The sequence below is a fragment of the Bufo gargarizans genome, chromosome 7, assembly GCF_014858855.1.
Source record: "Bufo gargarizans isolate SCDJY-AF-19 chromosome 7, ASM1485885v1, whole genome shotgun sequence".
In the NCBI taxonomy this organism is placed as follows: Eukaryota; Metazoa; Chordata; class Amphibia; order Anura; family Bufonidae; genus Bufo; species Bufo gargarizans.
This window is the reverse complement of record NC_058086.1, coordinates 81,615,365-81,629,286: the sequence shown is the minus strand read 5'-3', so window position 1 is coordinate 81,629,286 and position 13,922 is coordinate 81,615,365. Positions and strand designations below refer to the sequence as shown.

Genomic DNA, 13,922 nt, shown 5'->3' with positions numbered 1-13,922 from the left:
CCGTCCAATTAGTTCTGAAGGATTTGGCTGAATTCGAGCAGATAATGCCCGAAACACTTCAGAATTCACCCTGCTGCTTTTGTCAGCAGTCCCATCATCAATAAATACAAGAGAACCAGTTCCATTGGCAGACATACATGCCCACACCATGACACTACCACCACCATGCTTCACTGATGAGGTGGTATGCTTAGGATCATGAGCAGTTCCTTTCCTTCTCCATACTCTTCTCTTCCCATCACTCTGGTATAAGTTGATCTTGGTCTCATCTGTCCATAGGATGTTGTTCCAGAACTGTGAAGACTTTTTTTTAGATGTCATTTGGCCAACTCTAATCTGACCTTTTGAGGCTCACCAATGGTTTTATATCTTGTGGTGAACCCTCTGTATTCACTCTGAAGTCTTCTCTTGATTTGTTGACTTTGACACACATACACCTACCTCCTGGAGAGTGTTTTTGATCTGGCCAACTGTTGTGAAGGGTGTTTTTCTTCTCCGGGAAAATTGTTTTTCTTCGGTCATCCACCACAGTTGTTTTCTGTGGTCTTTTTGGTGTTGCTGAGCTCATCGGTGTGTTCCTTCTTAAGAATGTTCCAAAAAGTTGTTTTGGCCACGCCTACTGTTTTTTCTATCTCTCTGATGGGTTTGTTTTGTTTTCTCAGCCTAATGATGGCTTGCTTCACTGATAGTGACAGCTCTTCAGATCTCCTCTTGAGAGTTGACAGCAACAGATTCCAAATGCAAATAGCACACTTGAAATGAACCCTGGACTTTTTATCTGCTCATTGTAATTGGGATAATGAGGGAATAACACACACCTGGCCATGGAACAGCTGAGAAGCCAATTGTCCCATTACCATTGGTTCCTTAACAAGTGGGAGGCACATATGCAAACTGCTGTAATTCCTACACGTTCATCTGATTTGAATGTAAATACCCTCAAATTAAAGGGGACCTGTCACCGGGATTTTGATTTTGGGTATAGAGCTGAGGACATGGGTTGCTAGATGGCTGCTAGCACATCCGCTATACCCCGTCCCCATAGCTCTGTGTGCTTTTATTTTGTAAAAAAAAACAGATTTGATACATATGCAAATTAACCTGAGATGAGTCCTGTATATGTATCAAATCGTTTTTTTTTTTACAAAATAAAAGCACACAGAGCTATGGGGACTGGGTATTGCGGATGTGCTAGCGGCGATCTAGCAGCCCATGTCCTCAGCTCTATACACAAAATCCAGGTTACAGGTCCCCTTTAAAGCTGACAGTCTGCAGTTAATGCACATCTAGTTTGTTTCTATTCAAATCCATTGTGGTTGTGTATAGCAGTGTTTCCCAACCAGTGTGCCTCCAGCTGTTGCAAAACTACAACTCCCAGCATGCCTGGACAGCCTTTGGCTGTGCGGGCATGCTGGGAGTTGTAGTTTTGCAACAGCTGGAGGCACACTGGTTGGGAAACACTGGTGTATAGAGCCAAAAAATGTTACAACTGTGTCGATGTCCCAATATTTTGACAGTGACTGTGTATGGAATTAAGTAGTAAACAAAGTGTTAAATGGTCATGAACTTTTAACATACATTTTGCATAAATCGTGTGTGTGTATATGTATGTGTGTGTATATGTATGTGTGTGTGTGTGTGTGTATATATATATATATATATATATATATATATATATATATATATATATATATATATATATATATATATATTTTTTTTTTTTTTTTTTCAGAGAAAAATTAACTTGTTCTAGAGTTACCAACTGTTTTCCCCCTCTTCTTTTTTTTTTTTCTTTTTTTTCCACTAAAATGAGGGGGTCATGTGCTATGCCACTCTTGATGATATCTCCTGTACTGCTAGACGATACACATAATTTATGGCACGGCACAGGCTTTATCATAAATTAAATGCATTCTCTGCCTTTCCGTGCGCCTGTACTGAAATCTACAAAAGCCCCAAGCTGTTGTAGACTTCAGTCTTCGCTTACAATATAAATTTACTGGGCCTGCTGGCCTTGCCCTTTTACCACCCTAGCCAAGCACCCTTCTCGGAAGGTGGCAAGGGCAGCGTAGAAATGCCACTTGTGACTTTAGGCGCAATGGCATAAAAAAAAGCGGGAAAAATATGTTTACAACATTTTTTTTTTTCACGAGAAAACTGGTGTAGAGATGAAAAATCTCCCTAGTGTCTTTAAAAATCATGAGATCCATCCTGGAAAGCTACTGCTCACTGAAAGATATATTATCCCATGCAGGTCTATGGAGAGGGGATGAATGAGCATTAAAGACATTATCCAATGCTATTCACGTTGACTATACTTACCTGGCTCCCCGCACCCACTGCAGCTTCTCCCTGTGCGCGGATGAAAACATCCAGGGGAGAAATGGGTGTTTTTTTTTAGCAGCCAATGGCAGACGTTGAAGAGCCTCCCTACCTGTGCCCGCAATGCGAGGGAGGCTCATCCCCATCACAAACTGCCATTGGGAGGGAGCTGGTAGCTAGGTAAGTATATACAGTGTGAGGGGCCCTGCATATAGGGGGTTTATAGCCTTTGATAACCCCTTTTAAAAGATAGACACTAGAAAGGCATGCACAACTAGATGCAGTTCGTCTCGGCAAAAAATGCGATATTCACATCCATACAGGTCAGTAATTCTCTGTAATATCCTCTATGATGCTGGGGCTGCTTCTTAGGCCCTATGCACACGACCGTTGTTCTGGTCCGCATCCGAGCTGCAGTTTTTGCAGCTCAGATGGGGACCCATTCACTTCAGTGGGGCCGCAAAAGATGTGGACAGCACTCAGTGTGCTGTCTGTATCTGTTGCTCGGTTCCGTGGCGCCGCAAAAAAATAAATAACGTTTTATTCTTGTCTATTTTGCGGACAAGAATAGGCATTTCTACAATGGGCCGCCTGTTCCGTTCTGCAAATTGCGCAAAAAACAGAACAGTCATGTGCATGAGGCCTTAGTGAGTAAATAAGTTCTAAAACGGGTTCCCCTCTACTTTCTGTCTGCAGTGGATGACAGCTAATCTCCACCTAACAACAAAACTACAAATTAGACATTCAGCACGCACAGGTGATAAACGAAAGTGTTACTCATGTACACACTGTATTATTCATTAATGCAAAATGTATTGAAAGGTTAGGTACACATTTAACAAACCAGGCAGTTTTTATATTTTATATTTAACCACCTCCCATCCGCCCGTTGACTATAAACGTCCGGGAGGTGGATCTCTACGAACGTCCATTCAGAGATGGCAGCTGCACGCTAATCGTGCAGCTGCAGAGCGGGTTGCCCGCTGTCATTGAACCAGGTGTCCCTGCCTTCTAGATCGCTGTGTATATGCATTTCCTGTCCTGGCGGTCAGGAAATGTGCAGAAGCTGTTGGGTCTTCTACAGACATCGATCAGCCCTGCACTGAGGCTATACAGCGTTTTATACTGCTGTACAGCCTCTCTTTGGTGTGTATTTCCCCTGTAACTGGGGCTACTATGTCAGCCCCAGTTACAGGAGAAATAAATAGTGGAAGGGGGGGGTGGTGGTGGTGAAGTTAAATGTCCCCCAGAGGTTTTGTATGACCTTATGGGGGACGCAAAGTGTAAAAAAATTTTTAAAAAAGGGGTTTATAAAAAATATAAATTCACATGTAAGAAAATAAAATATAAAAAATCCCCAATTACAAAAAAAGTTTTAAATTTATAAAAAAAAAAAAAATGGATATAATTTGTATGGCCGCGTCCGTAATGACTGGCTCTATAAATATCACATGATCCACCCCCCCAAAAAAAAGCAATTTTTTGTCATCTTACATCACAAAAAGTGCAACTCGAAGTGATCAAAAAGGTGTATGCCCCCAAAAATAGTACCAATGAAACTGTCACCTCATCCTGCAAAAAATGAGATCCTAACTAAGAAAATTGGTCGAAAAATAAACTGTCTCTCAGACTACGGAGACACTAAAACATATTTTTGAAACAAAAAAAATTAAAAATGCTATTGTGTAAAACATAAATAAATAAGAAAAAGTATACAAAATAAGTATTGCCAAGTCCGTAACTATCTGCTCTATAAAAATGTCACATGACTTAACCCCTCAGGTGAACGCTGTAAAAATAAACTGTGCTAAAACAACCAATTTATTTATTTTTGGGGTCGCCTTGCCCTATAAAGTGTGAATGATCAAAAAATCATATGTACCCAAAAATGGTACCAATAAAAAGTCAACTCTTCCTGCAAATACAAGCCCCTGCACAAGACTATCGGCTTAAAAATTAAAAAAAATATGGCCGCTCCTAGTCTCCGCACCGCTGTTGCTGTTTCTCCGCGTGCGCCGATGAAAACGTCCGGCGGAGGGGGGGTGGGGAAGAGGGCGAGCCTCCCTAGCATCGCGGGTGATGCTAGGGAGGCTAGTCTCCGCCTGCCATTGGCTGGTCCCCTTTCCCACCTGACACCGGATGTTTTCATCTATGCACAGGGAGCAGGGTATGTATATTCCCTGTGAGGGGCCTTAGACGAAACAAACCATTATAACTAATGAAAAGTATCTGGGAATATATTTTTAATAATTCCCAGAAAACCCCTTTAACCCCTTCAGGACTCTGCCATTTTTCACCTTAAGGACCAGGCCATTTTTTGCAAATCTGACATGTCCCTTTATGTGGTGATAACTTTAAAACGCTTTTACTTATCCAAGCCATTCGGAGATTTTCTCGTCACATATTGTACTTCATGACAGTGGTAAATGTGAGTCAAAATATTTCATTTTTATTTAAGGCCCCATGCACACGGCCGTGTTTCACAGCCGTGTGTGGGCCGTGGAACCGCGGCCTGGATCCCTCCTGAGAGCAGGAGCGCACGGCGTCACTGGTTACTATGATGCCGTGCGCTCCCTGCTGCCGCCGCAATACAGTAATACACTGGTATGATCTATACCAGTGTATTACTGTACTGTGCCGGCAGCAGGGAGCGCACGGCGTCATAGCAACCAGTGACGCCGTGCGCTCCTGCTCTCAGGAGGGATCCAGGCCGCGGTTCCATGGCCGTGTGCATGGGGCCTAAAAAAAATAAAAGCTTTTTTATTTTTATTTTGCCAAATTCGCAAATTTTCAAAATGTCTCTGCTTGCACAATAGAGCCGTGACATGTTTAAAACCACAGCAACAATTCCAGTCGCGGTAAATAAAGGCTTTAGATGCCGTGATCAAGTGAGATCACGGCAACTGTGTCAAACCCAATAAGGATGTCGGTAGTTGCTTTGAATGTTCGGAGTCTCTCTGACTAGACCCACAGCATTCATGCTGCAATTCTTATTTTGGCCACCAGATGGCAGGACAACATAAGAAAATGACCAACAGATAGTAATAAACTCATTTTAAAAATACATGATTGTTCAAAATTAAACAGATATTTTATAGGCTTTTAAGGCCTCTTTCACACGGGCGTCATGTTTTTTGGCCGGATGCGTTCAGGATGCGTTCAGTGAAAAGCTTGCGATTTTTCTAGCGAGTGCTGTAATTTTACTATGCCACGCGCGTGTGGCATGCGTTTTTCACGCGCGTGAAAAAAACCTGATCCATCCACTAGATTCACCTGTAATGCAAAGACAATATAAATAGCCCCAGCATGCAGTGTTTTGTTGGACAGCTCAATTTTTTTTTGGTGGAGTGTTTTTTGTGTGGTTGACGTGTGTCTTTGTTATTGGATTATCCTTTTGCAGGATGTCCACTTTCACCCTGTCATCAACTGACCATGTCTTTTTGCACTGGCTGGTGTCCCGTTGTTTTGGGGAGCAGCCAGAAATGATCGGCAGGAGGAGGAGCGGCACCTGAAGGGGTTAATTGTACTATCATATTCCCCTGTAAGAGATCAGGGCTGCCAGGCAGCAGGGGGCAGACCCCCCCCCCCCAGTTTGAATATCGTTGGTGGCACAGTGTGCGCCCCCCATCGGGCCCCCCCTTCCTCCCTCTATTGTAATAAATCGTTGGTGGCACAGTGTGCGCCCACCATCGCCCCCTCCCTCCCTCTATTGTAATAAATCGTTGGTCATACGATCATATCCCCCTGTAAGAGATCAGGGCTGCCAGGCAGCAGACCCCCCCCCCCCAGTTTGAATATCGTTGGTGGCACAGTGTGCGCCCACCATCGGGCCCCCCCCCCTTCCTCCCTCTATTGTAATAAATCGTTGGTGGCACAGTGTGCGCCCACCATCGCCCCCCCCTCCCTCTATAGCAGTAACAACATTGGTGGCCAGTGTGCGGCCTCCCATCTCCCCCCCCCCCCCCCCCCCCCCCCGAGATCATTGGTGGCAGCGTGGTTCTGATCGGAGTCCCAGTTTAATCGCTGGGGCTCCGATCGGTAACCATGGCAACCAGGACGCTACTGCGGTCCTGGTTGCCATGGTTACTTAGCAATAGTACAATAGTAGAAGATTCATAGTTACCTGCTTGCTGCTGCGATGTCTGTGTCCGGCCGGGAGCTCCACCTACTGGTAAGTGACAGGTCTGTGCGGCGCATTGCTAAAGAACTGTCACTTACCAGTAGGAGGAGCTCCCGGCCGGTCACAGACATCGCAGCAGCAAGCAGGTAAGTATGAATCTTCTACTACTGCTAAGTAACCATGGCAACCAGGGCTGCAGTAGCTTCCTGGTTGCCATGGTTACCGATCGGAGCCCCAGTGATTAAACTGGGACTCCGATCGGAACTACGCTGCCACCAATGATCGGGGGGGGGGGGGCGGGGGGAAGGGAGAGATGGGAGGCCGCACACTGGCCACCAATGTTGTTACTGCTATAGAGGGAGGGGGGGGGGGGGGATGGTGGGCGCACACTGTGCCACCAACGATTTATTACAATAGAGGGAGGAAGGGGGGGGGCCGATGGTAGGCGCACACTGTGCCACCAACGATATTCAAACTGGGGGGGGGGGTCTGCTGCCTGGCAGCCCTGATCTCTTACAGGGGGATATGATCGTACAATTAACCCCTTCAGGTGCGGCACCTGAGGAGTTAATTGTGCTGATCACGGCCCCCTGTAAGAGATCGGGTGCTGCCAGGCAGCAGGGGGCAGTCATGTACACAGTTTGTAGTATATTCTAACTAGAAGCATCCCCATCACCATGGGAACGCCTCTGTGTTAGAATATACTGTCGGAAATGAGTTTCACGATGTAGCTCATATCCGACAGTATATTCTAACATAGAGGCGTTCCCATGGTGATGGGGACGCTTCAAGTTATGTTCGGGTGTCCGCCTGGCCGTGCAGAGGCAAGCGGATCCGTCCAGACTTATAATGTAAGTCAATGGGGACGGATCCGTTTGAAGATGACACATTGTGGCTCAATTTTCAAACGGATCCGTCCCCCATTGACTTTCAATGCAAAGTCTGGACGGATCCGTCTGAGGCTACTTACACATGTTTTAACAATATAATGCAGACGGATCCGCTCTGAACGGAGCCACCGTCTGCATTATATGAACGCAAGTGTGAAAGTAAAGGGACTCCTGACTTTCCATTGAAAGTCAATGGGGACGGATCCGTTTGCAATTGCACCATATTGTGTCAACGTCAAACGGATCCGTCCCTATTGACTTGCATTGGAATTCAGGACAGATTCGTTTGGCTCCGCACGGCCAGGCGGACACCAAAACTACTTTTTTTTCATGTCCGTGGATCCTCTAAAAATCAAGGAAGACCCACGGATGAAAAAACGGTCACGGATCACGGACCCCGTTTTTGCGGACCGTGAAAAAAAACTGTTGTGTGCATGAGGCCTAACGCCTATATACTAGGAACACTAACGTATAACTACGCCTATATACTAGGAACACTAACGTATAACTACGCCTATATACTAGGAACACTAACGTATAACTACGCCTATATACTAGAACACTAACTTATAACTACGCCTATATACTAGGAACACTAACGTATAACTACGCCTATATACTAGGGAGTACTGAAAGGCTCAAACATGGTATACATTGTGTACTTACTTAAATTCCTTCTACTTGGGCCTTGTGTCTTCTCCCAGGCAGCATCATTTTTGTAGCGGTCCTGGTACTCCGCAGCCCGAAGATCCCAGATGCAGGGCCTCTCCTGCACTAGGACAATCAGTTTTTCAACGTCAATGACATGTGGTGTATTGGGCATATTTGTGCTCCGCAAGGGCTGGAAAAGTTTGGCAGCAAACTTTCTCCCTCTTCTCAGACACCAAACTGGCGCAGACAGACGCTGAAAAACGCCTACTTCCTGTCTTTAAATTCCCTGAGTGTTTCTTAGTTACAAGCGTGAAAAACGCAACGCATGGTATACGGATGTACTGCGTTTTTCTGCCAGCCCCATTCACTTCTATGGGGCCTGCGTCACGTGAAAAACGCACAATATAGAGCATGCTGCGATTTTTACTCAACGCACAAGTGATGCGTGAAAATCACCGCTCATGTGCACAGCCCCATAGAAATTAATGGGTCAGGATTCAGTGCGGGTGCCACGCGTTCACTTCACGCTTCGCACCTGCACGGAAAACTCGCCCGTGTGAAAGGGGCCTAAGAGCTTCAAAATCATTCAAAAATTTAAATCACCCCCCCCCCCCTTTCTGTATAATAAAAAAGCAAAAAAACAACCTAAATAACAAATATAAACCTCACTGCCAATGAAATTTAAAAATATTAAAATCTAAAAATAAGGCAAATGGCGTAACGGAAAAAAGGGTCAAAATGGCAAATTTTACAATTTTTTTTTTTTTTTTCTTTGCTTCTCTTACCCAAAAATGTGATAAAATGTGATCAAAAAGTCCCACCCACTCCAAAATGATATCAATAAAAACTATGATTGTCCCGGAAAAAAAATAATAATTAGCTCCCACAGTTATGGGGGTCCAGAATATGGTGATATAAAAACCATTTGGGGCATTGTTGTAATCATACTAACCCAGAGAATGGAGGGCATTGGTCAGTTTTGCCACAAGCGAAACGCCGTGGGTACAAAACCCCCAAAAAGGTGGAGGAATTGCGTATTATAATTATTTTTTTTATTATTCCACCCCATTTGCTGTTATTTTGAGCAAAATAACAGCAAAATTAAATTATCTTCATGTGTATTTGCAACTACCTTGGTAGCACAGGTGCCTTTTAACTACAAAAAACTCAGGATCACAAGTTCCAACCTTAAGGCCTCTTTCACACGGGCGTTGCGGGAACATGCACGATTTTTCCGCGCGAGTGCAAAACATTGTAATGCGTTTTGCACGCGTGTGAGAAATCGGCATGTTTGGTACCCAAACTTCTTCAGAAGTTCGTGCTTGGGATCGGTGTTCTGTAGATTGTATTATTTTCCCTTATAACATGGTTATAAGGGAAAATAAGAGCATTCTGAATACAGAATGCATAGTACAATAGCGCTGGAGGGGTTAGAAAAATATAAATTAACTCCGCTTAATCCACTTGATTGCGCAGCCTGGCTTCTCTTCTGTCTTATTTGCTGTGTGCAGGAAAAGGACCTGTGGTGGCGTCACTCCGGTCATCACATGGTCCGTCACATGATCTTTTACCATGGTGATGGATCATGTGATGACCGGAGTGACGTCACCACAGGTCCTTTTCCTGCACAGAGGAAATAAGAAGACAGAAGAGAAGCTAAGCTGCGAGATCAAGTGGATTAAGGTGAGTTAAATATTTTATTTTTTAACCCCACCAGCGCTATTGTACTATGCATTCTGTATTAAAAATGCTATTATTTTCCCTTATAACCATGTTATAAGGGAAAATAATAATCGGGCCTCCATCCTGATCGCCTCCTAGCAACTGTGCGTGAAAATCGCGCCACATCTGCACTTCTATGGGGCCTGCGTTGCGTGAAAAACGCACAATATAGAGCTTGCTGCGATTTTTCACGCAAACGCACAAGTGATGCAGGAAAATCACCGCTCATGTGAACAGCCCCATATAAATTAATGGGTCCTGATTCAGTGCGGGTGCCTAAAGGGATACTCGCACATTTTACATTTCCAAAAATAAATGTTACAAATTAAACATAACTCGTCACAGAGGAGGTTAGTCTACTTAATATACAGATCATAAAATAGCAGTTATACTAAAGAAACAAAAACACTTTAACTGCAGCTCTGCCTCACATAGGTTAATCAGCTGCATGCATCTGTTTGTAATGCAGGCAAGCAGCTAATGCTGGATGTTAGTGTGAACAATGCCTTAGGCTACTTTCACACTCGCGTTTGTGGATCTGTCATGGATCTGCACAGACTGATCTGTTCAGATGATACAACAGTCTGCATCCGTTCAGAACTGATCCGTTTGTATTATCTTTAACATAGCCAAGACGGATCCGTCTTGAACATCATTGAAAGTCAAAGGAGGACGGATCCGTTTTCTATTGTGCCATAGAAAACGGATCAGTTCCTATTGACTTACGTTGTGTGTCAGAACGGATCAGTTTGGCTCAGTTTCGTCCGACTGACACCAAAGCAGAATGGAGACTGATCGGAGGTAAACTGATGTATTCTGAGCGGATCCTTTTCCATTTAGAATGCATTAGGGCAAAACTGATCCGTTTTGGACCGCTTGTGAGAGCCCTGAACTGATCTCAAACGGAAAGCCAAAATGCCAGTGTGAAGGTAGCCTTAGTTTGTCTGCAGAAGTAATAGTGGACAGAGAGAGAGGTTTGCTGGCCAGGAAGAAAATGAAAGCCTACAAGAAAGACATACAGATGCGCGCGCACACACAGACAAACTATAATGACATATTCACCCCCCAACGATGCCATAATTATTGGTGGCATTAGAAAGTACAACTTGTCCCACAAAAAAAATAAGCCTTCATACAGCTATGTGAACGGAAATTATTAAGTTATGGCTTAAGGAAGATAGGGGAGAATGAAAATGCAAAAACTAAAAAAAAACTCTGGTATCCTATGGGTTAATATAGTTTGTGTCAGGGTGGATTTGATTTAAATCAAACTGATTGAAATCACGATTTAAATCACTAGTCAGTAAGGCTTGATTTTAATCATAGTTTTCTACATAAAGACTAATTCTTGTTGGAATAACTTATAATATGCAAGTAGATGAAGATTTTTAGAATAACCACTTTTCATATTAGGTTGATTCTGCATTCATAGGTTTGTAGAAGTTAGGATTAAGGTCTTTTTCTCAACTCTGTTCATGTTATAACATTTTTGCTGTGAAGAAGAGGCATGTGATCTCTGCTGAGTCAAATTCAATTTTGAGAACTGCAAAAGTAAACCAAGCATCTGTGATAATATCTTGTAGGCAGAGAAACTTCCCAATAATCCTAGGCTACTTTCACACTTGCGGCAGTGTGATCCGTCTTACAAATGCATTGCAAGAGCGGATCTGTCTCTCCGCTTGTCATGCGGACAGACAGATCAGTCTTGTATCTTTTTTTTCACATTTTTACCGGTCTGCGCAGGCCGGAAGGACGGATCCGGCATTCAGGCAAGTCTTCAGTTTTTTTTTTCTGCCGGAGATAAAACCGTAGCATGCTACGGTTTTATCTTTTGCCTGATCAGTCAAAACGACTGAACTGAAGACATCCTGATGCATCCTGAACGGATTACTCTCTATTCAGAATGCATGGGGATATGCCTGATCAGTTCTTTTCCGATATAGAGCCCCTAGGACGGAGCTCTATGCCGGAAAAGAAAAACGCAAGTGTGAAAGTACCTTAAGCAAAACCTCTGGAAGAGAATGACATTGTGAATGGATTAATGGAATTTATTTACCAAAAAATTTCATATACAGCCTCATGCTACATAATAAAAAAAAAAAACTAATCTTTATTTCATGATGGAATAACCTTTTGGATGGTAATATATTTTCCTCCAAAAAGCATTCTATAAGCATAGATTTTTAGCCACCCTGGTTTGTGTATTTTCCCTTACTGGGTAAAAACGCATCATAACCGCAGGTATGTTTTTGCAAAAGCTGTGTGTTTAATTTTTTTGGCCACATCCAGGATTCAGCTCAGCCATGATGTGTGGCAGCACCCACACTTGACAAGGCATACATGTTAATTTTAAAATCATTCTAGGTGACTACCTCATTAAACTGAGAGAATGACAAGTGTGCAAAGTTGTCATCAAAGCAAAGAGACTACTTTGAAGAATCTAAAACCTATAACATTCTGCGTTTAATGCTTTTATGTTTACTACTTGATTCCCTGTGTTCTTTCATTGTTTTCGTGTCTTCAATATGGATCGACAATGTGGAAGTAATAAAGAAACCAAGGAATGAAAAACAGTCTGTGTGTGTGTATAATGTGTATCCCCCCCCCCCCCCCCCCCCCCCCCCCCCCGTCGGCACTCAAAAATGTACTGAAATACAGTCCAGACTCCTGTTCTAACATAATGAGAGGACTCCTGTGTGCATGCATGGCAGTCCTGACAATGTATTTCTATGCACCTCTTAGCTAACTGCAGGGGGGAATGGGAGGCAGTAGGAAAACAAAATTTCATGATCTGGACTCATTATCTGTAGTACTATGCATGTTTTACTATAGATCAGGGATGCCTAGCCTGCAGCCCTCCAGCTGTTGCAAAACTACAACTCCCAGCATGCTGGGACAGCCTACAGCTATCAGCCTACAACATGGCACGGTGGGTGTTTTACAGCTGGAGGGCTGCAGGTTGGGCATCACAGCTTTAGATAATAGTCCAAAATCGGGGTGACAGATTCTCTTTAAAGAAGTCATCAATAGGGATGAGCGAACTTTTGTTTTACAAGTTTGACGTTTTATAACAATTTCATTATGGATTCCATTACTACGGGCCATAACAGAAGTCTATGACAGAATGCCTTTTAAGAGGCATTCCATCTTAATCGAACTCTATGGGCCACATAACAGATCCCTCTGGTTTCTGTTATGCAGGAGAGGACCAGAGGGATCAGTTATGTGGCCCATAGACTTCTATTATGACAGAATCCATAACTGAATTGTAATAAAGCTTGAACTTGTAAAACACAAGTTTGCTTATCAGATTACGATATTGATGATCACATGTAACTACAACTGCTCTGTCTCATTCAAGTGAATGGGATGGAGGAGCTGTCATTACACTGCTCACTACATACTCGCTGTCAACATTACAGCAGCAAACAGTGAAGAGAATGCAGTGCTCAAAGGAGCACTATGTTCTCTTCAAACAGCTGATCGGCAGGGGTGCTGGGAGTTGGGACCACATTGATCTGATATTAATAACCTATCTTGAGGATAGGTCCTCAACATCTGTAACCGGACAACCCCTTTAACACAGAATTTTCAACATACTACAATAAAGAAAATTTTCTTTTGGTGGAATTAATAGGTAAAGGCCAACCAACAGTTGCTCTAGGAGCAGGGAGGAATGTAATGACTTGTATTCATTATTTGTAAATTGGTTGCAAAGACACATTCTATCACTATTTTAATTTTGTTTTTGTTTTTTTCTAGATATGGTCATTGAGTCGACTTGGCCTTTTTTTTTTTTCTCAAGCCCTAATTTATGTTTGCAACCCAGCAGTGCATGAAAAGAGAAGAACCTGTTAAAATTAAACCTAGTTTATTCATATACTTTTTACTTTTTTTTTTTTTTTTCCCTCTCTTCGTATGTCAAGTGTATCTTCCTTCTATTCCAAATAAACATGGTATCTGGTTTATTGGTATGTGTTTTTTTTTTTTTTTTTTTTTTTTTTGTGTGTGGATGTTGTACATCTTACCTTTTTGACTAACAAAGTTGTACATGTGGCAATATCTTAGTCTGTTAACTTAGTCTGTAACAGTCAAAGCCGATATCTGGGTTCTTCAGTTGGGGTCCAAATCTATAACATGTAGCAGAAACAAACTCAAAGGGGTTATCTCCACACACACAAACAATGCCTGGGGCCCTCATCTAGAGCACCTTATTG

At 43.1% G+C, this 13,922-nt stretch overlaps 1 protein-coding gene across 1 annotated transcript in view; it reads left to right on the top strand.

The window, feature by feature from the left end:
• RBX1 (ring-box 1) overlaps window positions 1–13,673 on the top strand; it is a 69,950-nt gene extending 56,277 nt beyond the window's left edge. The window contains exon 5 of the mRNA XM_044301592.1: window positions 13,468–13,673. Coding sequence (XP_044157527.1) covers window positions 13,468–13,480 — 13 coding nt within the window. The 3' untranslated portion in view covers window positions 13,481–13,673. The remainder of the gene's footprint in view (window positions 1–13,467) is intronic.
• Window positions 13,674–13,922: the final 249 nt, after the last annotated feature.